Source organism: Tiliqua scincoides, chromosome 3 (genome assembly GCF_035046505.1).
Source record: "Tiliqua scincoides isolate rTilSci1 chromosome 3, rTilSci1.hap2, whole genome shotgun sequence".
In the NCBI taxonomy this organism is placed as follows: domain Eukaryota; kingdom Metazoa; phylum Chordata; class Lepidosauria; order Squamata; family Scincidae; genus Tiliqua; species Tiliqua scincoides.
The window spans coordinates 66361715-66388056 of record NC_089823.1 but is presented as its reverse complement, the minus strand read 5'-3'; the positions used below and the strand labels follow the sequence as shown (position 1 = coordinate 66388056).

The following is a 26342-nucleotide window of genomic DNA, read 5'->3' as shown; positions in this document are numbered from 1 at the left end:
GAACTAACTGCCATTTGGCTCCTCTCCTCCCAGAGGCACCTCCTGCACAGGCCAGTCTCTCATTCATTAGTATTATTCTGCACTTAAGAATGTGCAATACTGAGCTGCAATTCACACTTTCAATTTGATATGCTTAAGAAAAGTAATGAATTTGAATGTTTTACCTGTTCAGCTCTGGAGTTTAAAGGTTCAAGACTTAGATCTGTGTAACTCCCAGAACTTTTAAGATTACTGTCAGATAACTGAAAAGAGATTTCTGACATGTTCTGCACACAAATCTGTACATACTTCCTAAAAATATAGAAAAATCATCAACATTGCAAAGAACTGTTATGAAACATATCTAACTTTTTTCCTAGTAAGATAACTACCATTTTCTAAGTATTCATCTCACTGTTTAATCATGGAAACTCACATTAAAGCAGGCAACAGTATTCAAAGTCTGGATGTTTTAAACGAGGTGCTCAGTAAAAAAAAAAAAGGCAAAAAAACACCCACCCGACCATGAAACTGAAGCACAAGAGACATGAAGCATGTACGACAGACTGGAGCAAAGAAGTTTTCAGCACTCCCTGTCCATTCACACTGAACTAAACTTTAGCTATGATGACATGCCTTTACAATGGAATGGGTAAGATACTCATAGGTTACCTCTTGCCTGCTGATAATAAGGAATGTTTGGCCTTGAAAGGTATACTGAATGTAAGTGCAATAATGGTGGAGTAAATTGACCAAGGACAATCGATGGTCACCTGCAGAGAAAACAAATTTTATTTTTATAAATACCCCAAATGATAATTTTATTCTAATAGCTGCAATTTCTTAGAATGTGTTAGAGAACTATAGTAAATCTGAACTAGAGCCTTTTTGTGCTCCCTGAAGCACTTGGTGGGCCACTGTGAGATACAGGAAGCTGGACTTGATGGGCCTTTGGCCTGATCCAGTGGGGCTCTTCTTATGTTTATACATAAACATTTTCTTATCTTATACAACATTTATCTTGTACAACATACAACATTTTCTTTCTACTCATTTATAGTCTCAGAGTCCAATACTATCCAATTTTCCAGTGCCTGTGCTGCTGTGCCAATGGGGTATGCACTGCTTCCTGTGATGGGGAGGCAGTCAGAGAGGCCTCCTCAAGGTATGGGAATATTTGTTCCTTTACCTCGGGGCTGCATTAAAGGTTGCACCGGTGCTGGGAGGCTGGATAGGGTTGGGCCCTCAGTACACTATGAACATGAATTTTTAAAACAACAAACTAGCTAGAACAAGAGTGAAATTAAGGAACTTGTAAACCCTGGGTCTGGCAGGATCCCAAAGGATCTCCTCTATGGAGAACTCGTGCAAGGAAAGCGCCCTACAGGTAGACCACAGCTGCGATACAAGGACATCTGCAAGAGGGATCTGAAGGCCTTAGGAGTGGACCAAAACAAGTGGGAAACCCTGGCCTCTGAGTGACCCACTTGGAGGCAGGCTGTGCAGCATTGCCTTTCCCAGTTTGAAGAGACACTTGGCCAACAGTCTGAGGCAAAGAAGGAAGGCCCATAGCCAGGGAGGCAGACCAGGGACAGACTGCACTTGCTCCCAGTGTGGAAGGGATTGTCACTCCCGAATTGGCCTTTTCAGCCACACTAGACGCTGTTCCAGAACCACCTTTCAGAGCGCGATACCATAGTCTTTCGAGACTGAAGGTTGCCAACAACAAACCCTTGGTAGACTTTGCTGTTTATTTCAACAAAAAAGGAATTACTTTCATGTTAAAGCTGATATATTGTCCAGAATAGTGAAGAAATATACAGGCATACCACTTTATTCACAGGGGATCCAGTGCAGTGACCCCTGCAGATAGGGGTAACCCTGTCTTTGCTGCCCCCACACATCTATTAGTTATTTAAATGCTTACCGGACTGAAAATGTTCTTGCTTTACAGGTTGCTATAAGCATACCAGCTTATAGTGATGTGCAGGCTGCCTCCCAGCAGCATGAACACTTGAAAAAACTAGATTGAGTTTAGCAGGAAGCAGTTAACTTTTGCTTCCTGTTAACCTCAATCAAGTTTTTTCAAGTGTTCAGGATGCCAAAAGGCAGCCTTCATGTCGCTGTGAGTTTGTATGCTTTTAGCAACCTGTAAAGCAAGAACATTTTCAGTCCAGTAAGCATTTAAATAATGCTAGTGGACATGTGGGGACCCCCTGGATTTGCAGATGTGGGGTCCTGCCTGTATTATCGCATAATGTCCCTTTTTAGGGGCCAAAGTGAGATACCAGAGAAACCTTTAAAATGCAATTATGCTTACATTTTAGCAGCAGTGTAAAATATGACATTCAACAACCTATAGTAGTCAGCATTTTTAATAGGAAAGTTAAATGATACCAATAGTGGGTTGTATCCTAAGCATCAGTGAAATCAATGAGATAAATTAGTCACAATTGACTTTAGTAGCATTATTTTAATACAACTTGGAATCATAAATTGCTTATTACACAACCCCTATTTTAATATTCTGGAGCCAAGTTTTTAATATGAAGAACCTACAATTCATAGCTGCTTACTTTTTGGTCAACAGTAGCCATGCAACTGTAAGATGACTCCTTCTCTTTGCTCTTTCTCCCCTCTTTAGCTAGGTTCTCATTTTCCATCATACATACTGGGGTTGATGGCAAGTATAGAACTTCAAGTTCAAAGGCAATTATGTGATAAGCAGGAGCCACTGGCAAGCTGATGCTTGTGATTTTCTCAGATGACTGGATTGTTAGTGATGCTTCCAATGCCTTTTCTACAATTGTGAAATAGAAATCAATAGGTTCTATAATTTAGAGTCATCATTTCATGCATGGAATTATCCAAAAGAAAGCTTTGAAGATTGTGTTCCAAAAGGAAAAGTGTAGACATTAAATGCTGAAAAAAGTGTAGATAAAAAACCAACAATGCAATCTTATACATGTCAATTTAGAAATAAGGCCTATTAAATTCAGTGGTATTTATTCCCAACTGATGTATACATAGGATTGTAGGCAAAGCAATAATGAATTAGAACCAAAGATCAGGAAGAAGGGAACTTTAAGATCTAATCTAATTTTATTTAATTGTTCTACATTGCCCACAACATTTACTCTCCTTGAACAAAGCAAAATTGAAAGGTTTTGGTCCTTGTATGCATTATATAAATACATCTTACAGCACAATCCTATGCACACATACTCAAAAGTAAGTCCCACTGTGTTCAATGGATGCCACAGTGGGGCTTACTCCTAGGAAAGTGTGCTCAGGATTGCAGCCTTAATCAATTCAATACTTTGGGTACAATGCAATGCTTGCATGTAGTGCAGCCATTCTTCAACTTTTTGGACTCCAGAGTGGTCCTAAAGAGGAATCTCAGGGAGTCCCACCAGTGCACACGTGGAATTTCAGGGAGCCCCAGAGGGCTGGAGCATGGGCAAAATGGCACAGCACTGTACTCAAAACCGAATCCAGCAAAGAGCCAGGAGGGGAATGAGGAAAGTGAGCCGTGAATAGGGGGAGGAGGGAAGGATGGATAGCTGAATAAACAGTGCAGGGGCAGATGGCAGCCACCTATGGTGTGCTTGTGGAGCCCCTGAAGGTATCTCAGGGAGACTATTTTGTACCAATATTTTAACATTGTTTAATTATGGCCAAATGAATACATTTGCTTGTCTAGTGCCTGGTTATCCTCAAAATGTCAATTCTGCCTAAAATTACAGTTTGCAGCCATTTCAAAAATTAATTTGTGCATGAGTATTTTATAAGAGTATGATGAGAAATGAATGGAAAAGCAACACACTGGAAACAGCTCCTTACAATAACTAAATACTACACCAGTTGTGGCCTACGTTTGTCATCAGAAGCTCAAACCTCCTATGTTAAAGGAGATGCTGCTATAAAATAGGCTGCTATTCTTTCACACCCGCTGTTTTTTAAAAAACCTGTGAGCGTTTTTAAACTTTATTTGTAAGAATTTCACTCCCCTCCCCCGCCAACTAAAATGTGGGTATTATCAAAACTGCATACCTCTGGTATTTGAATAGATCACGGCTTTGCTCTCTGGATGGTATAAGACTGGCATGGCATCAGCATTACTGAGTTGCAGTGCATCTCCATTCTTTATAGAGTAATGGCCTGTAGTCACTGTAAATTTTACCTTCTGAGGAATTCCAGCCAAAAGGCTATCTGAAAGGGGGAAAAGGCGGGGTGAATAGATACATTTTTCCCAGAGGAAACAATTGGACTAGCCTGGTTTATGGGACAAGTCATTTAATACGCAGGGTGATTACTGGTGACTTCTGCTTGCCCAAGATGACTTAGGGAGAAGATTGAGGAGGGATATTACTGGGAATGGCCACTAACGACAATGGCAGAGAAAGCAATGAGAGGAAAAAATGGCAGCAAGGAAACTGAGAAAACAGTAAGAGTTTAGTCCCAGGACCTCTTGTCAGTTATCTACTGGGAAAAAACCCACTTGCTGCTTCTTCAAGAGGCAACCATAGGGGATTGCTCCCTCTCTCATAATGAGTGGCAAAAATCTCCCCCCCCCCAAGGGTCTCCCTTTGCTACCTTCTCTGTCACTTATTTGCGGAGATGGAAAAATTCAGCAGGGCTTGACTCAAGTTGAGTCTAGAGTTACTGCCCCCTGCGACTTAAATAGAATAAGTCATAACGGGGGCACTTTCTGAGTCACAAAAAGTTGCCTTTTTGTGACTCGAGTCGCCCCCCCCAACTTTAAAAAGCCTGCCACAAAAAAATGGGGAGGGCTGCCAGGTTCAGTGCGTGTGGGGGGAAGAGCACTTTAAAAACTTCCCTGCTGTCCCATTCCATCTGTAAAGTGGGCAGGAGGGGTGGGAGGGACTGTCTGAGAGCAGGAACAGAAGCAGCAGGAAGGGTCATGTGGAGCAGCTGTAAGGCTTACCAGGATGACCAGATCCTTTGCAGCTCTACTCAGAAGTAGTCCCATTTGCACTGGCCATTCAATGAGGGTTCCTCCCCCCCCCAAGTAACAGCTATGCTGAGGAAAGAGTGATTGCTACAAACCACCTCCTTCCCCCCCCCCCCCAAAAAAAAAATTCCCTGCCTCCTTTCTTTCTCTCCCTGGGGTTCTGCAGCCAATCGTAAGGTAAGAACCCCCTTGGGCTCCTCCTCCTGCATCCAATAATCATCCTTTGCTTCTTTCTTATCACAGACAGGCAAAAAGCCTGCTCCTGCCTCTCCCCCTATTCATTGTAAGTGGAAAACATTAACCCTTCCTTGTCTCATGGCTGGAACTCCCTGCAGCTCACCTGATTGGAATGATGGCTCCACAAAGTCATTCACACCACAAAAATAGCAAACAAGCACATGCAGATACAGGCAGACTCAAGTCTGCATACATGGGGATGAGTGCCAAATCAGGGGGCACTCAAACACTCAAGTGTTTTTCCAAGTCTTCCATGCACATAACTTACGAGTTAATAGGTCACCAAAAAATGTGCATTTTCACGACTCAAGTTCCCATCCCTGTTTTTTTGCAGGCTCCAGTTCAGCCCTCCAGTCCATTACTGCTCCTTGGAGTTTTACAAGTGAAGCCACAGCCACCTCAAAAACTCTGTGAATGTATTATCTTTGGATTTTTTTTTAAAAAAAAAACCTTCTGGCTTTAGAGGAGACTCACCCCCACAGGAATAGGGTTGTTCATTAGCAACTAATTAACTGCATTATTCCAATAGGGTACCTGCACAAATTGTACTTCCAGCCTTTTAAAATTGTGTTATTTCAAAAGTGTGCAAATCAAGATTACATTGAGAGCTGCCTGCACTGTATTTCAAATAATGAATACTTTATGGACATGTCTCTTGTTGTAAAGTAGTTACGAAGTTCAGTTTTTTGAGGCAGCTTTCACAAATTTCACATATTTTAAATTAAGCAGTAACTCATTTAGCTATGTATCAAGAAAAAAAACATGAATAGCTTTTAATGATTTTACCTACCAGTACATGGTTCCACTTTTAGCTGTGGCTCCTGAGAGTAGACATCATACTGTACAATTGGATAAATATGAGGAAGAGCAAACTGCATTTTGCCCACTGAAATGCACAACTGCCTGAGTGTATATGTCCCGGGTTCTTTACCCTGCCAGAAATAAATACATATATGTATATATTTACATATGAGATGGACTTCTCGTGGAACCTTTGAAGGCCACTTAACAGAACACCATAAAGAAAAGTAGTTCTTAATATTTACAAAGCATACAATTACAGGTGCAACCTTGTTATACATGGGTTTCTTATACACAGATTTGATTCAGCACAAATGGCCTCTGCAAATGAGGAAGAATGTGCTGATCCCTGGAGAAGGGGAAAAATGCATCCCTTTAAAATCAGTTTAAAATCAGCCGTTTTTAAAACGGCTTTTCTTACTATTGTAGAGAAAGTCATACAAGGGATTGCAGGTATAACCTAATCATCCACAGATTCCATAGATTTTTCTATCTCAACTTGATGAGAAGGGACCTTTAAATTAAAGGAAAACAGTAACAATAGCCTTGTTAATGTAAGAGAGGGCAGCAGGCTGATTCTCTCTCCAAGGCAAAGTAAAGCCCCTCCCTTCCACCCCACCCCATCCCCACCACATGACAGGAACTTAGTTTTTTAAATTGATTTGCTTTAGTTTGATTTTTGCCACCCAAGTGAGTTCTGGGAACGGAACCCTCGTAAATAATGAGACTCAACCTGTATTTCACAAAACCATTCATACTGAATGTGAGAATGTTGCCAAAAATAGTGTATTAGAGAAGTAGTTCTCACACATTTAGCACCAGGACCCACTTTTTAGAATGAGAATCTGTCAGGACCCACCAGAAGTGACATCATCAAGCAGGAAAATTTTTAACTATCCTAGGCTGCAATCCTTCAGGGTTACTTACCCTGGGGTAAATCCCATTTACTGTCATTGTTAAAAGAATATACATAGTAGCTTGTTAAAAGTACAGCTCTGTAACAATCCCCCAAATGCAGTCACATACCATGGGAGCATCAAGTCTATTATACTAAAAATAAAATACGGAAATGAATGGGGACCTACCTGAAATTGGCTTGCAACCCACCTAGTTGGTCCTGACCCACAGTTCGAGAAACACTGTTTTAGAGAATTCACTCTAATTCACTTAAATACACTGACAATCCTTTGTAATGCAAATATATAATATCCTCTCACCCCGCCCCCAAAAACAGAAACCAAATTCATAAGCAATAGCTGTTTTCAGTTGTACTGAAAAGGGCCAGAAAACTCACTCGTAAGCTTCTTCTCACACATTTTCTGCATCCAACCCAATACAGGCATGCTCCCATATCCATAGACCTGTTCCACAGCCCCCTGTGGATATGGAAACCACTAATACAGGAGGTGTGGCCCTGTCTCTGTGGTCCCTGCAAGCCTCCATTAACATTGTTTAGATCCTTACCGAGGCATAGACATTTGTGCTTTTACAGGTCACTATAAGCATTCAACCTTATAGTGATGCGCAGGCAGGCAGGCAGGCAGCAGCCTGAATGCTTGAAAAGACTAGATCAATGCAACAGGAAGATGGAAGTCAACTGCTCCATTTTAGTGTTAATCTAGCCTGCCTGCACATTGCTATAAGGTTGAATGCTTATAGCGACCTGTAAAAGCAAGAACATCTTTGCCCCAGTAAAGATCTAAACAACATTAATGCATATGTGGGGACAGGGCAGATCCACAGATAACTGAATCCACAGATACGAGGATCCACCTGTATTTTTAAAACGACACCCCTACCTTTTAAGACTCATTCTGAGCACATTTCACCAAAATCAAAACATATTTACCCTTTTCTGTGGCATTCTGATTCTGAGTACAATAGGTGGGAGAGACACGGCATGTTGAATTCTCGCTGTTAGCTAAGCTAAAACTTAGAGCAGCAAAAATTATTTTAATGAGTCATGCTAGATTCCTGTATCACAAAACCAGTCGCTCACAATGGCATAGCTAATAGCTTTTCTTCTAGCTAGGTCAAGATCAGATGCAGGGGTGAAGAAGGAAGCAGCCAAGTTACAAAGCCATAGCAAGGGAGCAGCACTGGATCACAGCCTGCCTTCTACTAAAGAAACATACCTGGGTTCTGAAAGTTATTTTATTGACCCCTGGTTCCAATATTAAGTTGCTACATTTTAACAGGTGGGCACCATCCTCCAGAGTCAGCCCTGGGTGCATTTCCAAAGAAGAGCTGCTCTCCTGCCTTCGCAGCAGCATGTGCACATTTTTGCAGATGATACCTGTCGTGGTCAAAGAATTATCCGAGGGACTCCTTTCATACATCTCATACAACTCCAGCATTGGCAAGCTACTTCTTGATAGAGAGAGACCTACAACCTCATTTGGAAAGTTGATAATACCATTGGAAGTCTTGTGCTTTGTGAGCCATTCAGCTGTCTTCCGATAGCTATTTTTTTCAATGCTGAAATGGACATTGACAGCAATTTGATCCACATTCACTGGGATAGGCATCTGGTTTGCCAATGTCAGTTCAATAGAGAGCATGCCACCCACATGGACCACAGCATTAGGAGGATCAAAATGTAAATTCTTCAACTGTGCGAAGGAATTCATTGATAATGTAACTTTCTGACCTGGAAATCAAGAGGGCGATACAAATCACGTATCAGTGTAGCTAAAGCAAATGTTTCCATTCATTCAGTTATGAATAATAAAGGAAATAAAAGACATCCCCTTCTTACAGAATGGCTCGGCTGTGTCACCGCACTTAATTATAAGACTAGATTTTATAGCACACTGACTGTATCTAAGATGCAAAGTGGCTAATATTTCTGAGGTTTTTGTAGCCTCTGTAAAGGTCGGAAATGTTTTTTGAGCTCACTTATGACAGCTCATCAGATCCAAGTCATAATTACATAGTTTTTCCTGGCTAGAGACATGGAAGGAGGGCAATTTAATAAAGCTAAGCCAGGATGGTGTGTATCCTGTATTAAAGGGGGAGTGAGAAGTTCTTCCCCCAAGCAGCACAGAGATCTGTAACCTTCACAATTTTTTCTTTCTTGTATAATTCTGCCATTTATACTATTTTGCATAATTTATTGCAATTTTGTCAGGCATGAGAAGGGACAAAGAGAGTGGACATGAGAAGGAATGTGAGAGGGGCACAAGAAACAACGAAGGCAAGGCACTGATTCCCTCCCCCCAATGGAATCCTGTCAAATACCTCATTAAGTTCTGACAGTTTAGCAGGCAATTTTAATACATTCTTTCTGGATGCAGAGAGGGTAACATGTTATAACTGTAGCAAGTTAACAGGCAAACTCTCACAGAAAGTTATTACCATCAAAATTTGTTTTGATGCAAGGTAGTGAAACCAAGTCTTGCTGCATAATACATTCCGACAACAGTGGATTTACTAGCTTTATTCTCAAAAGTAGTAATATGATACAACTCGCCTAAGTTTAACAAGACGACTTTTTCAAAAACCTCACCTTCACCATCTGAAGGCTGTTTGGCAAAATTTAATATTTCTTGGCAAAAGTGCTTGCGCTCTTCTTCTGTTAAATTATCATCACCAGCTAAAAGGCTGCTTGTTTGAAGATAACTAGCATAAAGTTAAGGAGGCATAAAAGAGAACCACATTACAACTATGATACAACAAAATGAATTACTGTATATTGAGAGTATATGGAGAGCTATTCCATGAATAGAAGTGCCCATGAATTAACTACCCAACAATCCTAATAAACCTCAGATCACACTTTATACTACATTTAAAACCTAACATAGATAAAATGTTAGACATTCCGCTATACACAATGCATCTTAGATTATAAAATGTCTCTACTTTCCACTGTCAACTAAAATATGTGCTCTGGTTCAACATCATCTTCTCCCTCTTTTGAAAGATACTTTTCAATTTGTCCAAGGTGTTTCTGACATTCTGCTAGCTGCTTTCGAGTATGTGTAATAAGCAATGCCCAGCCTTCAGCAAGATAGGTTTTTAATGCTCCTTGAAGATAAACCTCAGCCTTTTGAGGACTCTTCTTTTTCCTTGGAAAGGGAAAGGGGAAGGTTAATGTTAATATTTTATATATTAAAATGTTAATGTTTTTATACAAAACTTTTTATATAAAAAAGTTAACATTTTATACAAACCTTTTCCTTGCAAAATACACCCATTACAAAAATGGAGTATTGATAAAACAGTTTACTGATCTAATATCACAACATGCAATGTATATGAGGAACATTACTAAAATTTATGGCTAATGTCACTCAGTTTATAATAAGCTGTCGATCTCATTCCATCTAAGCCACAGATTTCTTTCTACACAGAAACAATCAAGTTATTGTTTGCTGTACAAATCTAAACTAGACAATGCTTTCCTCTTCCCTAACTTGGATTTCAAACCCTTGTAAAAAAAAATGGGAATAAGGATAGGTCTTGAGGATGTAGCTATCAAGACAACAGATAAACATTTTGAGAAACTTATCTTTGTTTCAGTAATATAAGAAAGCTACCTGGTCAACCTAGTGAGAATCTGGTTTTAATCAGCAATTATTTAGCAGAACACATGCCAAAGTGGAATCTTAACAGAGATGTCCCTTTCTGAACAAACAAACAACAAACAGTTTAGAAGATTGCTTACATATAAAACTCTGCTAGATCCTTGCCAACCAGTTTTGCTGAGCGGTTCCTTCCAATGTTTTTGTACATTTCAATGGTTGCATGGGAAAGATCCTAGGTACAAGAAAGTTTTTAAGGCTATCTGTATTAAAACAGATCTCTGCTCCAGAAAAATATCAGTACACTTTGCGTTTAACCTTATTAAAATGCCCCATAAGTTTATAGTTGGTAAGAGCGTGGCTCTTACTTGAGCATGGCTCAGGTGGTGAATGAACACAACCACGGTTTCTTTCAATGTACTACCTTACTATAAAAACTGCACATTTCCAGCTGCCAGTTACAAAAATTTCACATGACAGTAGGTCCTATGTAGTTTTTAAAAGTCATGTGATGCAGCTTTGCAAGACTGTCTGTGGGTCCAGTACCACCCCTTTAATCATGTCACCTGATCTGAAGGACAACATTTGACATGTCATAACATTAGATTTATCAGGGATCAGAAAAAGACAGCTTGCATGCCACCGGAGATCATTTGTTCCCATATAGTGCAATAATGCAAAAGCAAGCCATTCCCCATCCTTCTTCTTCGCTGAAGCTCCCTGGCTGCACACCCCACAGCTGTTCCTGAGGGTCCTTTACAATAGTGTGAGATGCAATACAGCAGGGGGAAATCCCTAGAAAATGGGCAAAAAATATTCCACAAGTGATCCCCCACTGAGAATCTCTTGACTCAAAGGAATGACTTTTTGTGGGGTAAGGCAGCTAGAACCCCAAAATGCTCACTTTGAATGACTGAACACTTTGGGAATGAGAAAAGTCAGAAAGCTCTGGAAAGGAACAGAGGAATGTCTATATATTGCACAAAATATTTGCATTATGAAAAACATGATTTTAAACCATTGCTTGGTTCTATAATGCCATTTACAAATTAGTAAATAGATTTACCACTTAAGGACTGCTTTGGTCAATATTTTTAGTTTTGATTTTTCATTATCCACGTTTCAAACATATGGGCTGCAATCCTAACCACACTTTCCTAAGAGTAAGCCCCAATGAACAAAAAGGGACTTACTTCTGAGTAGACCCAGTTAGAATTGTGCCCTAAGTTAGTTACATTCAGTATATGAAAAGTTATTCACAAGTATAACCAAGTAATTTCTCAAATAAACAAAGAAACACTTTGCAATAGCATTATTCCAAAAATATTCAGTTTATCCAATGATATGCCCAAAGTAGTCTCCTATTTACTACATGCTGATATTCTGATCTCTTCAGCTTGTACAGGTAGAATATTTATGATATACTTACTAAATAGTGCTTTTCAAAAGCTTCTACCGATGATAAGGCCTCTTTGAGTTTCTTATAAGGAGATTGTGCTGTATTAGCTTCAAAAATAAAACAGGTCATAAGATTCCTGCTTGAAAGGGCACAATAAAGTCACACGGGAAAATGGCAGATGCACTCGTTTTAAGAGATCTCTCTAAACTTAACATTATGTGGGTTTAAGGGTCCATTTCACAACAGAAGATGGGATAGAAAATGCCAAAAAGAAGTACTCTGTGCATCCTGGATAGTTCCCATGTTAAGGATATACTTTAATAAAGAAATAGGCATCACTTAAGTCTGTAACTGAAAACCTAGCACCCTGAAAGAATAGTGTCCCAATGAGAACACATTCCAAATTGGGGCAGTGTTACACAATCCCAAGGCATTTCAGATGCAAGACAGAGATAAACGGAAGTAGTAAAATAAAGTGAAAATGCTATGGTCTCAGAAATCCAACCGTGGAGTTCCCATATGTAGAAAGCAAGCACCGAGACCAATGCAACCTTGGTGAAGCACAGATACTGAAGCTAAGTGCTAAGACTGTAGCTTAGCATCAAAGCCTGGAATTTCTGTAAAAATAAAAGTATGTACCCAGTCTTAAACTAGGTATCAAGTTGTTGAATAGGCCATTCTCTAAGGCAGTGGTTCTCACACATTTAGCTACGGAACCCACTCATTTTTAGAATTAGAATCTGTCAGGACCCACCGGAAGTGATGTCATGACCAGAAGTAACATCATCAAGCAGGAAAAATTTTTAACAATCCTAGGCTGCAATCCCACCTACACTTACCCGGAGTAAATCCCATTTAGTATCATTGTTAAAAGAATATAGAGTAGCTTGTTAAAAGTACAGTGTGTTACATATAACCAAATTGGTCTGTTAACATTTCATCAAATGCAGTTACAAACCATAGTAGCATCAAGTCTAATATATTAAAAATAAAATATAAATTGGCTCGCGACCCACTTAATGGGTCCCGACCCACAGTTTGAGAAACACTGCTCTAAGGTTTACAGTAGGCATCAGACGTGTGGTTCAATATCAGGCCTTTTTATTGCCTATAAAACAAGAGCTAGGTATCTCTATATTGAACTGTCTATACGAGGGGAGTTAGATATAGAAACTGTTGTTGTGTCAAAGTTTGGAGTGGTTATAACATGAAGGGTAGACACAAAGGCAACCAAGGGATTAGGAATGTTCTTCCCATCCGTGAGACACAGGATGTGTATGGGGATTCTCAACTTGAGAATGGGGGCAAAATGCAGGACAAAAGGCACTAGGTGGTGAGCAGGGAGAGAGATTTAAATGCTCAAAGGATATAATTCTCACTGTTATGCTAGGATCTCCACCCCCTCCCAGGCACTATAAAGTTTTATTAGTAACCAAATTCTACCAAAAAAAAAAAAAAAAAAAAAAAAAGGATTTTGACCATAACAAGTCCCCCCCAAACCTTTTATTTTTTCATAACCACTTCCCACCCCCAGAAGACATAATGGCCTCATAAATGACTGAGCTTATTTACACATTATCCAAATTAAGATGACAATGTTGGCAGATTTCTATACGATTCAAGGCCTACGCTTGAGTTTGAGTTTTTCAACTCATAAAAAAACTCAGTGCAGAAATTTTATCAGAAACACAGTACTTCCCTGCCTCATTTTGGAATGTAGGGAAATACTGATCTTCAGTGTTCATTGTACAGCCCAAATAAAGTGACATTTGAAAAACAGTCTTAACCAATTTACAATCTAGTACATTAAATCTATACTGTATATTAAATATATACTGAGAAACCCAAATTCCCAGCATCTGTTATGTGTGTGCAGAGTTACACACATTTTTGTCTACTGTAGTAAAATGCGACACATGCATTACTGTACACAACAAAGAGATCTTTGCCTTTGTTGGGTTTAGTAATAGTCCAATTTACATACGCTAAGACCAGATAGCAACATCAACCCCCCTTTTTTGCTATCAAAAACTTTTAAACTATATTCAGAAGCAGTAAAAGGTTTTTCACAATACCTGTTTCAGGACGTTCTGCTCCAAGTCCTGCTAGAAGATCAACGGTTCTATTAAGATCTTCTGAATCAGGTCCCTTTTCTGACACAAGTCCACACAGGTAACCCAAAGATTTCAACTGTAAAAAACGAAGTTATGAAAATTCATTTCAAGGTAAGAGCAATATAAAAAGCAGTGTTTGGTACAGAGATTCTTAACCAGGGCTATACCCATGACACTGTGGGAACCAAATGATGGGGGTTATGGGACTCAAGAGTGGAACAATTAAAAAAATTGTTTGGACTATTAACTATCACCATAACAGAAAGATATTATTCATTACAATTCATTACAGAATTGAAACATTCTGTTCCTAGCTATTCATATGTAAAGTAAAACCATGCTACTGACCTCTTTTGAAGTCCTACAGTACCTAACAGGAATGATGATGAAGATGATGATGATTTCAACAGTCTGGTGAAGGGTGTATGAGGATATACTGGGCATTCTACTGGGGGGGGGGGTCTATGGTAAAAAGGTTAAGAACTCCTGGTTTAAAATATTAACAGCCATGAGCTCCTTGAATAAAACAGCTCCTCTCAACCCATTCACTCAGGAATGAGACTTGTGGTACTTTTCACAAGTAACAAATGTACCAGAGCCTGTTAGCCTTTAAAAGGATACAACTATTGCTTTTGCTACAACAGATTAAACAGTGATTCTTTTGAAATCTGACAACAAGAACAAGATACTACTAGCTCAGTGTTTCTCAAACTGAGGGACACCTCCCAAAACATTCAGTGCTAGATTGGAAGCAACTGCTTCTTCTCCAGCTTCCTGAACTTGGAGTCAGAATTTTCTATCATACACAGGAAAGGAAGAGCTTATTTTCCATTTTGTTGGGATTTTGGAGGCAGTGGTAGCAATGAAGTGCTGCTTGCACCTTCTGCAAGATCTAGAAAAAGATCAAACACCTCCCTTCCCTGAGTTTTCCACGAAGGCCACAGAACCCAGAGAAAGAAGAAGTCAGTAGTGATTCCTAATTAAAATCATATGTTGCATTGATTTGTCACAGCCTGGGAACATATCACCAACTTCACTTACCTTTTCAGTAGCATAACTCCATAAGCCAACTGTGTGGGAAACATTGGCATCAATTTGAGACCGATCACAGCAGCCTTCTATTCTCTGCAGAACCTCCAAGCAGCTCAAGAAGACCCAACAGTCCAAAGCACCAGGAGGAACAGAGACCTTATGATGAAAGAGTAAAAGAGTTTATTTAGAAACTCGTATTTACAATGAATGATCTGGCAAAAAAGGTTTAAAGATTTCTAGCAGGATTTGCAGGCTATACAAAGATAATTTCATCAGTGTCTAATAGAAATGTTTGCAAATTAAAAAAAGATGATGGAAACAATTATATCAGTCATTTTCAAGATAAATTATTTAGGAACAGTATTAATAACTTTAAATCAACTTCAAAAATTTTAAAATAGTTTTCTCTCTCTCTAATCACAATGCGAAGGTGAAATTGTACTAAGAACAGAGAGTGGTTAAAGAAAGACAGACACTACTGAAGCTACAGCTTGTCTTGAAGTTGTTTCTGGAGTTTCTGATGCCCACACAGACCATTAGAGTGGGTCATGAGCCTGGCACAACCCGGAAGAGGCCGCCAGGGCCTCCCAACAAGGCATTCCAGCACCACCAACACAAAGGTAAGGAATTAGGTTCACGTAACACATAATAGGTTCCAGAGAACATATCCTCATTGCTAAGCAATGCATACCTATTCTTGTCTACTATAACTGGCAGTTGCTCTCCAAAGTTGGAGACAGAACTCTTTTTTTTCTATCCTTGAGAGATTTTATACATGGAATCGATAGAGATGAGACAGCACACAATATAGTTGCCCAACCTGTTAAGAAATGCTAGGAGACTACTAGTCATATGTTTGCACCAGCCCCAGAAAACAAGACATGGAAAACAGAATCTCAAAGCAGCAAAAAAAGCAGTGGCCATTTAGAACACTGCTACTGAAGAATACTTGATGGAAAAGAATGCTTTTCACAAGTAAAATGTTGGCATTTCACCAATTAGATTTCCCTAGCTTACTAGACAGAAGTAGGAAGCATTAACCATTAAAGACAAATGAAGCATATTGACAGATTAAATATGACTATGCAAATGTAGTACATAGTTCATCTGAATACAATCTTCTCCTTCCGAACACCTCCACCTTCCACACAGCAAATAAACCATAATCTTTGCCAGGATACTAAAGGCCTAGGCTACTGCTTTTAGGATGCCACAGTAATCCAAAGCAAGTGATAAACAACTTGAAAGGAAAGCTTAAGAATTAGTCACCTGATTGATTAAATTGCATAGACTTACTTCAAGGAGCTTCAGCTCTTGCACACAGTTATGAAGAAGTTCTAGTGCTCGCTGAGATACTTCCCATGGCCTCTGAAGAAAAATTAGTAATGTGCATTGGCGAGAAAAGAGGTAACTGCGCAAGTCTAACAGAGTAGCTTCCTGGTTTTGAATCAGTTCTCTTTTCTCCATGTCTATAGGCTTACGAAGAACCAGCCCGTTCCAGCTTCGTACTGGCTGGCAGAAAAATGTCAGCCAATTTGCCCCATCTATGTAAAACAAACACATAATTGGAAATAACTATGTTTGCTATATTAAAATATTAGAACAGAACTACATAGAACTGTGTTAAGGTTACTATTGGGACAACATTACTGGGAAGCATCAAGCAGACCATTTCTGGGCCTTGAACTGCAAAGCAGAGATTTTTTTTTAAGCAAAAGATCTGGGGGGGGCCCCCATAGTGATACATAAATGCATTTGCTAACGTAATCACTTACCACCGGCACCAAAGTTGACAACATACTGGGAGAACAGAGCATCCAGCTCATCATATTGCACCAGGGCATCCTCAAATTGCTGCAGCATTTCAAAGACAAAAGCCAATTCTTCCTTTTAACAGATAAACAAAGAAAAGTATGTGTTAATCTTGGTGCTGTCAAGCTTTGGTGCAAATATATTAAGCAGCTATTAAAGAAGGATAGCAAAAAAAGTGACTGTCTTCTCCTAAATCACTCAGAAAAATCCAGAGCCTATTTTTTCAGAACACACATCTCCCAGGAAAAGATATTTCCAAGGAGAATGAATATAATCATTCTGCTGGTGCAAAATAGGCAACTGCTTGGATCTTTAGATCCCGTACCTAAAACAGTCTGCCAGATACCAGGCTCTATTTCAGTACATCTACTTTTCTGTGCAAAGTTAAGCCTTGAGCAGGAGCTTTTTCTCATGATCTCAACTGGTTATAATTTCAAGATAAAGGTTTTTAATACAAGTAGTACTGCTCTGTGCAGGTAGGACAGAAAGTTATCAAACTCTAAGACTAATTTAGAAAATAATGCTTTCTCCATATGCTGCTCTCTACTATACCTGGACCATAAAATATTCACAAAAACTCCATCCTGGTTCGGTCCTCTTCTCCCTCAAAGTTCTCATGTCATCTTCAAATTTGCCTAAGTTTTTGGTAAAAGACATGAGGAGTAGCGTCCTGAGTTTTGTCAGAAAGGCATTCCAGGACTCCTGAGAGCGGGAAGAGTCTTTCAAGGGGTCAGACAGTACTACACATCTGTAAAGGAATTAATGAATATTTTGGTTAAAAATGCACAAATCAAACAAAATATTTGACTTATGAGGTTCCCTTCTGCTCCAAAAGCAGTGGAGCAGGCAATAATGGATCCCATGGCAGAAGGGTAGGCCAGAAAACTTGAAATCCCATTCAGACAGGGAAACTCTCTTAGTAACAGCACATAGCATTTGTAGAAAGAGCTATTATACACATGAAAAACCAGATAAAAGAAAATTTCACATTAGTATCCCAGTTTGGACAACAAACCACAGAAATACAGAGAAAACTTGAAAGAGAACAAAAGATGGGTCCCTAATAAAGATCTGTGGGTAGGAGAGGAGAGAGAACCTTCTGCAAAAATAACCTTATCCCTTTCCCACAGACCCACAGAATGGTCAGCCTGCAAACCTGCTTTCGGAACATAATGGGAATTTGGCCTTGCCAAGAAATGTTTATTAAGCCAGCAGGACTGTCCAAAAGCAGCACCCAGGCACAGCTTGGGCAAGGAATGTTGAAGGGCAAGAGGAAATCTGACACTTCATTCATCCTCATCTCAAAGGAAGGTAGGAAGGGGAAGGACCAAAAAAGTGGCAAGGCATTCCCAAGAACTCTGCTGTTGACAGCCAAATGGGAACTCCACCAACATTAATGATCTTTCCTTGTCTGCCTAGGAGTATTTAGGTGAGAAGAAGTGCCTCTGCTGGCAGGGAAGGGGAAAGAGGAAGAGAAAGCTGATACTATACAGTGGTGCCTCGCATAACGAATGCCCCGCACAGCGAAAAACCCGCAGAACGAAAGCGGGGTGCGAAGTTTGGTAACTCGCATAACAAATTTTTATGACTTATGCTTCGCATAACGAATTTTTTTTTTTGTCTTAAAGGGGGGGGATCTTCATGTCCCTTTATGATCCCGTCCACCCTAGTAAGGGGAGGATCTTCATGTCAGTCTATGATCCCGTCCACCCTAGTAAGGGGCGGATTTTCATGTCCCTTTATGATCCCGTCCACCCTAGTAAGGGGCGGATCTTCATGTCAAGTTTATGATCCCTTTCACCCTAGTAAGGGACGGATCTTCATGTCACTTTATGATCCCGTCCACCCTAGTAAGGGGAGGATCTTTATGTAAGTAAGTCCTATTGTGCTTGCTCCCAGGAAAGTGTGCACAGGATTACAGCCTTCAAACTCCCCACTCAGCATCCCCCCCATCGCTCATTCACCCTCTCACTGCCCCATTTCCTTCACGGTTTCCCCCCATGATCACGGCAAAAGCAAGCAATTGAGTGCAGCTGCTCCGTCCTCCCCAGCTTAGAGCACAATCCTGTGCGTGTCTCCTCAGAAGTAAGTCCCATTGTGCTTACTCCCAGGAAAGTGTGCCCAGGATTACAGCCTTCAAGCTCCCCACTCAGCATGCCCCCCCCCGTTTTTGAAATCCTCTGTACAGTATGTATGCCTTTAAAGAGCACTTAATAAACACTTTGTAAACCAAATTTGACTTTGTTCTGACTTTTCTTGCCCATAGGAATGCATTAATTAAATTTCAATGCATTTCTATGGGAAAACGCGCTTCGCAAAACGAAAAACTCGTATAACGAAAGGACTCGCGGAACGGATTAATTTCGTTATGTGAGGCACCACTGTACTTTACGCAGCCAAGAAACCCTGCTTTCCACTAACAGCACAACTCTTCAAATGGAGCATCAAGGTTGCTGACTCAGCCATTATCAAAAAAAGAATTGATACTCTTCCCCCCCCCCCCCCAAATTTGGTTGCCTGAACATGAACACATATTCCATTTGGAAAGGTGGTAAAAGCAATCAAACTGAAAATCAACTTCTATGGAACACAAAGCTTCACCTACCTTCTTTGCAATCATCACGCTTTACAAACATCTAAATTTTCTTATTAGTGAATTACTATAACCATGGAATTCATGGGGTTTCAATTATGAGAGAAATTGCTTATTTTGTTAATTATTTTATTTTAGAGATTTATATCCCGCCTTCCTATCCAATGAGGACACTCAAGGCAGCTCATAATTGAACACATTAAAAACATAAACTATACATATATAAAAGACATTGAAAACAATAAAACACAATAAAAACCTGGATCCCAAATTAAAATCCAGAGTTCTTGGGAAGTGCCATGACCCCTGGTGTCAGCATAAAAGTCCTCCCTAAATAAAAAGTTCTTAAGCCCCCGCTGGAAGGACCCTAAAGAGGGAGCTGTTCTCAATTTCAGGGGGAAAGAGTTGCACAAATGAGGAGCTATCACCAAGAAGGCCCTCTTTCTTGCCGCCATCCCCCTCATCTCTGCTAGTGGCAGCACAGTCAGAAAGGCCCCCTCTGATGACCTGAGAGGACAGGTTGGATTATATGGAAGGAGGCAATCCCTCAAATGCCCTGGACCCGAGCCGTATAGGGCTCTAAAAGTCAAAAATAGCACTTTGAATTCAGACCGGAAACGAACTAGCAGCCAGTGTAGCCACCGAAGCGGTGGCCCAACTGAGTTGAACTAACAAGCCCCAGCAACCACACAGGCCACTGCATTCTGCACTAGTTGCAGTTTCCGGACTGTCTTCAGAGGCAGCCCCTGTCTTCAGAGGCAGCTTAAACCTACATGATTCTCTGAAATATTTTCACTGAAGCCAGCTAGATATTTTACTAGCTCTAAGCTTTAGCAAGGATAAACTGAATAAAATTATGTTCCCCATTTAATGAGTGAAAAAGTGATAAAGTACTTTTGGGGGGGCAACATTTGTTTTTATTTTTAAAATACTTACATCTCAAGTAAAGTAGTACGCCCAACTTTTTAGGCACTTCTAGATAAATAATAGTATAACCACAAATTTACAAAATTGGCACTAACACATAACTATTTTACATGTTAAATGTTTTCTTCTTAAAGAAGTTATGGACCTGAAGTTAAGGTCTACCAGATGGCTTGTAGTCAATTGTTCTTCAAAACAGTGCATGCAGACAAGGTATAATTTTCACTTCTCATCACTCCAACAATCGTTTATTGTTCTACGAGGGTCGCCCAGAAAGTAATGCACCACATTTTTTTTCTCAGCCTACAGTAATGGTACGAATGCGAAACTTTAGATATACATTATTTGAATTTTCAGGAGTGCGCACACAGATTTTTGGTTTCTTCAGACAGATAGCGTAGCTGCAGCAGTGTTTCAAAATGGCGTCTGTAAGTGATGTACGTTACAAGCAGCGTGTCGTCATTGAATTTCTCACTGCGGAGAAAGAAACTGTTGGGAACATACACAAACGTTTGTGTACAGTTTATGGAGAATCTGCAGTCAACAGAAGTACGGTTAGTCGCTGGGCACAGAGGGTGAGGCCATTAGAAGGCGGTTTGGCAGAGCTCCAAGATTTGCAGCGTTCAGGGCGGCCATCCACGGCTGTCACACCTGACAAGACTCAGCTTGCTGATGTGCTCATTCGCAAGGACCGATGCATAACAACTAGGCAGTTGGCGCTGAAGCTGTCAATCAGCAAAGAAAGTGTGGATGCAATCATCCGTGCTCTTGATTACTCAAAAGTGTGTGCACGATGGGTTCCGTGCTGTCTTACAGTGGACTACAAATCTCTCAGAAAAAACATTTCTTCTGAGTTGCTGAAACGTTTTGAAGATGAGGGGGAAGCGTTCTTGTCCAGGATTGTGACAGGTGATGAAACCTGTGTTCACCATTTTGAGCCCGAAACAAAACGACAGTCGATGGAATGGCGTCATCCTCAATCTCCACAGAAGAAAAAATTCAAAGCAACTGCTTCTGCCGGTAAGGTCATGATCACTGTATTTTGGGATTGTGAGGGCATCATACTCATTGATGTGATGTCAAGAGGCAGCACCATTAATTCTGAAGCTTATGTGAAGACATTAACCAAACTCAAGAAGCGCTTCCAGCGACTTCGGCGCCATAACAACCCAGGTGAATGTTTGATTCAACGTAATGCTCGGTCTCAAAGTTTGAGGACTTCGGAACACATCACTAAACAGGGTTGGACTGTGTTGCCCCATCCACCCTATAGCCCTGACCTAGCTCCCTCAGACTTCCACTTGTTTGGGCCATTAAAGGATGCCATTCGTGGAAGACATTTTGAGGATGACGAAGAGGTGATTCGCACAGTGCAGAAATGGCTTCGTGACCAGAACAAGGAGTGGTACCAACAGGGCATACATGCCCTTGTGTCTCGCTGGAGGAAGGCCATAGAACAGGATGGAGATTACGTGGAAAAATAGGGAGTGTAGAAGAAACATCATTCTTTCTTGTGTGTAAGTTTCATTGTGTTCAATAAATAATTGTTGAAGAAAAAAATGTGGTGCATTACTTTCTGGGCGACCCTCGTAAACAGAATAATTTAGCAAAGACTCTGAAAGAAATATCAAATGCTCTGCCAAAGAGTTACTGTGTAGAAGAATTTAATTCATGTTTGAAAGTGACAGAACCACCCTAGTTACGTAGGACTTCCTAAATTATCTGCTTAAATAAACTGATAACATTCTGACAAGTACCAGACAAAAAACAAGGATGCTGGCAATAGGAAGGAACTTTCAGTATACTGGCCTGGCAATATCTAATAGCTTAAATACATAATATGGTAAAAGTAACACCTTCAGCTTCAAATGATTAGTCGACCTCACAGATAAGTCGAGGGAAGGTCTTGAACCACAAATCATGGAATTTTCTATGACCCTCGGATAAGTCGGAGGTTAAACTTAGGGGGGGTGTCGGACTCAGTGGCACGCGAAGGTCATTTGCACCCAGGGCCCAAAATTTTTTGGCACGTCCCATACAATGAAATAAAAATTAAATATATTCTACAATTAATTCAAATATATTAAGAAGCATTAATACACTGTCAATTTCTTGCTATGAAATTCAGCATGCTCTGACCTCACAATTTATCTCCACTTTTGACTATTGAAAGAAGGTGAGGTGAAGGAAGACCACTGGAAATAAGGCAAGAATTAGCAGCGATCAAAGCACCTATTCTACCTAAAGGAATTATTCTCTCTCCTGACCCTTTCAAAATTTAATGTATTACTAGTAAGGATCAAGAAAATACTCAGAGATAATTTCTCAAGCATAAGATTATTCACACACACCCCCAGTGGTTAATGTAGCATCAAAGCCTCTAGGAACACATATACAAGAATTTAAAATATCCATATTATAATAGACAACTAGCAAGGCTGCAAGAACAAAACTAGTAAAAAGCCAAAGTGTGAAGTACAATAGAGCAAACCAATAAGATTATTCACACACAACCCCAAGTGGGGGGTGGGGACTTTAGGGATGGTAATTAATCCCTTACTTCTCCCCCAGGAGGGTTTCAGTGGCTCCTGCATGGGTGCAGTACATTACAATGGGATCTCAGGCAGCTAAACTTTGCTGCATAAATGCCTGATTGCCTGGCGAAGCAAGCATGCTCTCTTAAGTAGCAGTTGCAAGTGCTTCAGAGCTCCTGCCAGCATACAGCTAAGATCTCTGGCTAAAATACCTGTTGCTGCAGAATAATTCTACTTTAAATTCTACTCTCTGCTTTTCCTATGTTTTTCATCTTTGCAAGGTCTCCAGGACTGTTCCAGTAAAAAGGACACACACACACACAGGGAGACCGCTTCTCTCTCTCTTTCACAGATGCTCCCCCCCCCCCGCCCCACATACACAAATGGAGGGACTTTTCCTCTCCAGTCCAACTTCATTGGTGAGGGTAAGGGGAAATTAGCAAGGGTAGGGGGAAGTTAGCAAGGAGGTTTGCAAAAAGCTTTGCAAGGGAGAGACTGAAGTGTGACTGTATACAGTAAGGGGTGGTGGTGGAGAGGAAATAGACTGCGAGCCCAATCCTAGGCATGCCTACTCAGAAGCAAGTCCCTTAATAGTCAATGAGGTTTACTCCCATGAAAGCGAGGACAGGACTGTAGCCTTAACTTTTTAAGTGTGCGCTCACTCACACTCACCTTTATTAAAGTTAACTCTTCCTCTCCCCCCCTAGTACAACTTCATCAGTGGTGAATGATTACGGGGAGAGGGGTTGAGAAACAAAGGTACAGCCTTCTGCAGGCTGCCTCTCCAATTTTTTTAAAAAAGATCACTCCCCCCCCCTTCCCCCACCCTGTTCAGCTTCATCTGTCAGGAGATGGGAAGGGGGTTATCAAGTTGGGCTTTCCAAGGGAGTGCTTGAAGTTTACATACAGTAGGAAGGGGGGAAGGGGGAACAAGAAGGAAAGAGGAGATGGACTCAGCCATTTCAAATGACTGCTTCTCCCTCGCTCAGACGTCCCCCTCCCACACAGCTCATTGTCTCCTGCGCTCCTGCTCTGTCTTGGGTACCTGATGCCTCTGTGGGCACGTGCTGAGCAAGGGGGGCTGCTGATGGCTGCAGTGGCAGATGCCCCTGCTCTGTCCTGCCCTGCGCAGCCCAGCCCAGCACATCGAGCTCCTGCAGCTGGGCAACAGCCTGAAGGAGCAGGTGGAGCGCACCGACAGGCAGCTGCGAATGCTCAGCAGCAGCCCCAGCCTGCACAACACCTCCTCTCCGAAGAGATCACTTTCTTTCTCATCCCAAGCTCACTCACTCCCTCCCTCCCTCCTCCCACATAGAGATTGGCTGGCTGGTTCACTCGCGTCCCCCCCCTCGCTGCTTGCATGCCCCGGAGATAAGGCGAGGCAATGATTCAGGCTGCGTTTCTGGGAAGAAATTTTTCGCCTTATAATTGAGTATCTACGGTAAGCACGATTCACAGTCAAAACAATATGGGTGAGAAATATTAAATATTTAAGTTATTTTAACAATCTCTCCTGCATTTACTTTTCAGTCTCCTTTATTAGAACAGACATGGTCATCATGTGAATTTAAGAATGCATTCCAGCAAGGGCATCTTCAGAGTTTAGATATAACTAAGCATACAGGAGACTAAATAAATAAGGACACACTCCTAACCAACTTTTCAGCACTGACATAGTTGTGCCAATATGGTGAGCACTGCATCCTGCCATGGAGAGGCAGTCAAGCAGGCTTCCTCAAGGTAAGGGCATGTTTGTTACCTTACCGTGGGTCTGCATTGCGTCTAGGTCAGCGCTGGGATGTTGGTTGGGATTGCGTCAAGTTAATCAAGCAGGTTAATCATGAACACAGAAACAAACTAATCCAAAATTGTTGAGTTAAAAAAAACACTGTTTCCATCCTACCCATTGTGTATCATGATTTCACAATGTCTTTCTTACTAGTGAATGACTCTAACCATGGAATTCATGGGGCTTCAATTGTGAGAGAAATGGGCTAAAACTATAAGATTTACAGTATTTGGAATTTTCTTTAGATAGGACACCAAAGTGATACAGGAAAGCAGTAAAAATCCTTTGTGTTTTTGGTTGTTCTGTGGTCTGAAACAGAACTTGTCCATGTCTCCTAGACAGAAAATACACTTGTTTCAAATGCAGAAAGGTATGAAAGTTGTATTTCAGATAATACAATGACCCAGATGAAAAGAAGCACAAGACAATGTCATCCCTGAAGCTATTCTGAAGCTACTTACAGCATTTAACATTTAAGATTTCTATAATGCAACTTCTCAGTTTATAAAGCAGTGATCACTGAGCTAATTGCACATTTGCACAAAAAGACACAGAAACAATTCTGTTGTCTTCAAACACATAATCAAATGCAATATCTGAACCAGTTCCACTAGGAAAAGGGTATAAGAATCTGCAACAAGCTTCTTTCTCCTTACTACTTTCCATTGCAAGAGACATCACCAAATGTTTCTTAAACAGAAGCCCTTCAAAGGTTACTGGACTTTTAAAGACAACACTGGTTCATCACAGCAAGCAACATTTTGAGTCTCCGAACACTTACCTGTCACTCTGCTTATTACAGAAGTCATTCCTTATTTTATCCACTATAGACGTTCGGGGAAGAATATTGGTTTTGTTTTTTTTCTTGGCATCACACTCTACTACCACAATTAACCAATCCATTGAGCTGTGAACTTTCAAAACATTCTGCCACTTGGTGATGTCATCTTTTACTGTGGCTTTGTATACTTCTGTGTCCTAAGTGATGAATCAGAAAATCGGATTTACCATTTGAATAAGCCTGAAACTCTTGTTTTGCTATACCAAACAGAAAAAAATGTACACACTACAAAATTAATTGAGTTGTATTGACATTAGTACTTCTATTTAGCAGATGTTTGTTTAAAAAAAATAAAGCAGTTGATGCATACGCAAGAAAGAAAAATAAAGCTGATTCTGATAACTACCTAAGTAGACGTTGATTTTGTTGGCACAAAATTCCCCCTATTTGTCTTCCACCACAATGCAAGTATGACAGGATGCAAAATCAGCAGCAAGTTAACTGTTGGGTTAACACTTTAAATACACACCAATACTTACACAGCATTCTGTCCAATATATATGGAGAAAAGGAAATGTCAAAAGGGCTTTGTTCCCTTCTTTAGGTAGCAGCTCTTCTTTAAATTGTACAAAGTTAGACTCTAGATGAATCATCTTTGGAGCACGGCCATAAGACCTGGAGAATGTTTTGAACAACAACATTAAGTGACCCATACACAGCAAAGCTAAAACACAACAGAAAGCACGCAGGATAAATGTTTCTTATAGAAGTAGGATGGCAAGGAAACAGTTTGAATTCCAGATATAGTACCATACTATATGTAGATATTTCATACAAAATCAGTTT

At 40.5% G+C, this 26342-nt stretch overlaps 1 protein-coding gene across 1 annotated transcript in view; it reads right to left on the bottom strand.

Moving 5' to 3' along the window:
- Positions 1 to 26342, bottom strand: part of TRAPPC10 (trafficking protein particle complex subunit 10) — a 52714-nt gene that overhangs the window by 8137 nt on the left and 18235 nt on the right. Inside the window, exons 3-19 of the mRNA XM_066621156.1 lie at positions 26036 to 26171; positions 25497 to 25693; positions 17428 to 17623; positions 16839 to 16950; positions 16360 to 16607; positions 15073 to 15219; positions 13993 to 14107; positions 11948 to 12024; positions 10662 to 10753; positions 9922 to 10062; positions 9501 to 9613; positions 8128 to 8642; positions 5982 to 6123; positions 4033 to 4191; positions 2556 to 2779; positions 652 to 752; positions 165 to 291 (exon numbers count right to left, since the gene is read on the bottom strand). Of these exons, the coding sequence (XP_066477253.1) occupies positions 165 to 291; positions 652 to 752; positions 2556 to 2779; positions 4033 to 4191; positions 5982 to 6123; positions 8128 to 8642; positions 9501 to 9613; positions 9922 to 10062; positions 10662 to 10753; positions 11948 to 12024; positions 13993 to 14107; positions 15073 to 15219; positions 16360 to 16607; positions 16839 to 16950; positions 17428 to 17623; positions 25497 to 25693; positions 26036 to 26171 (2842 nt within the window). The remainder of the gene's footprint in view (positions 1 to 164; positions 292 to 651; positions 753 to 2555; positions 2780 to 4032; positions 4192 to 5981; positions 6124 to 8127; positions 8643 to 9500; positions 9614 to 9921; positions 10063 to 10661; positions 10754 to 11947; positions 12025 to 13992; positions 14108 to 15072; positions 15220 to 16359; positions 16608 to 16838; positions 16951 to 17427; positions 17624 to 25496; positions 25694 to 26035; positions 26172 to 26342) is intronic.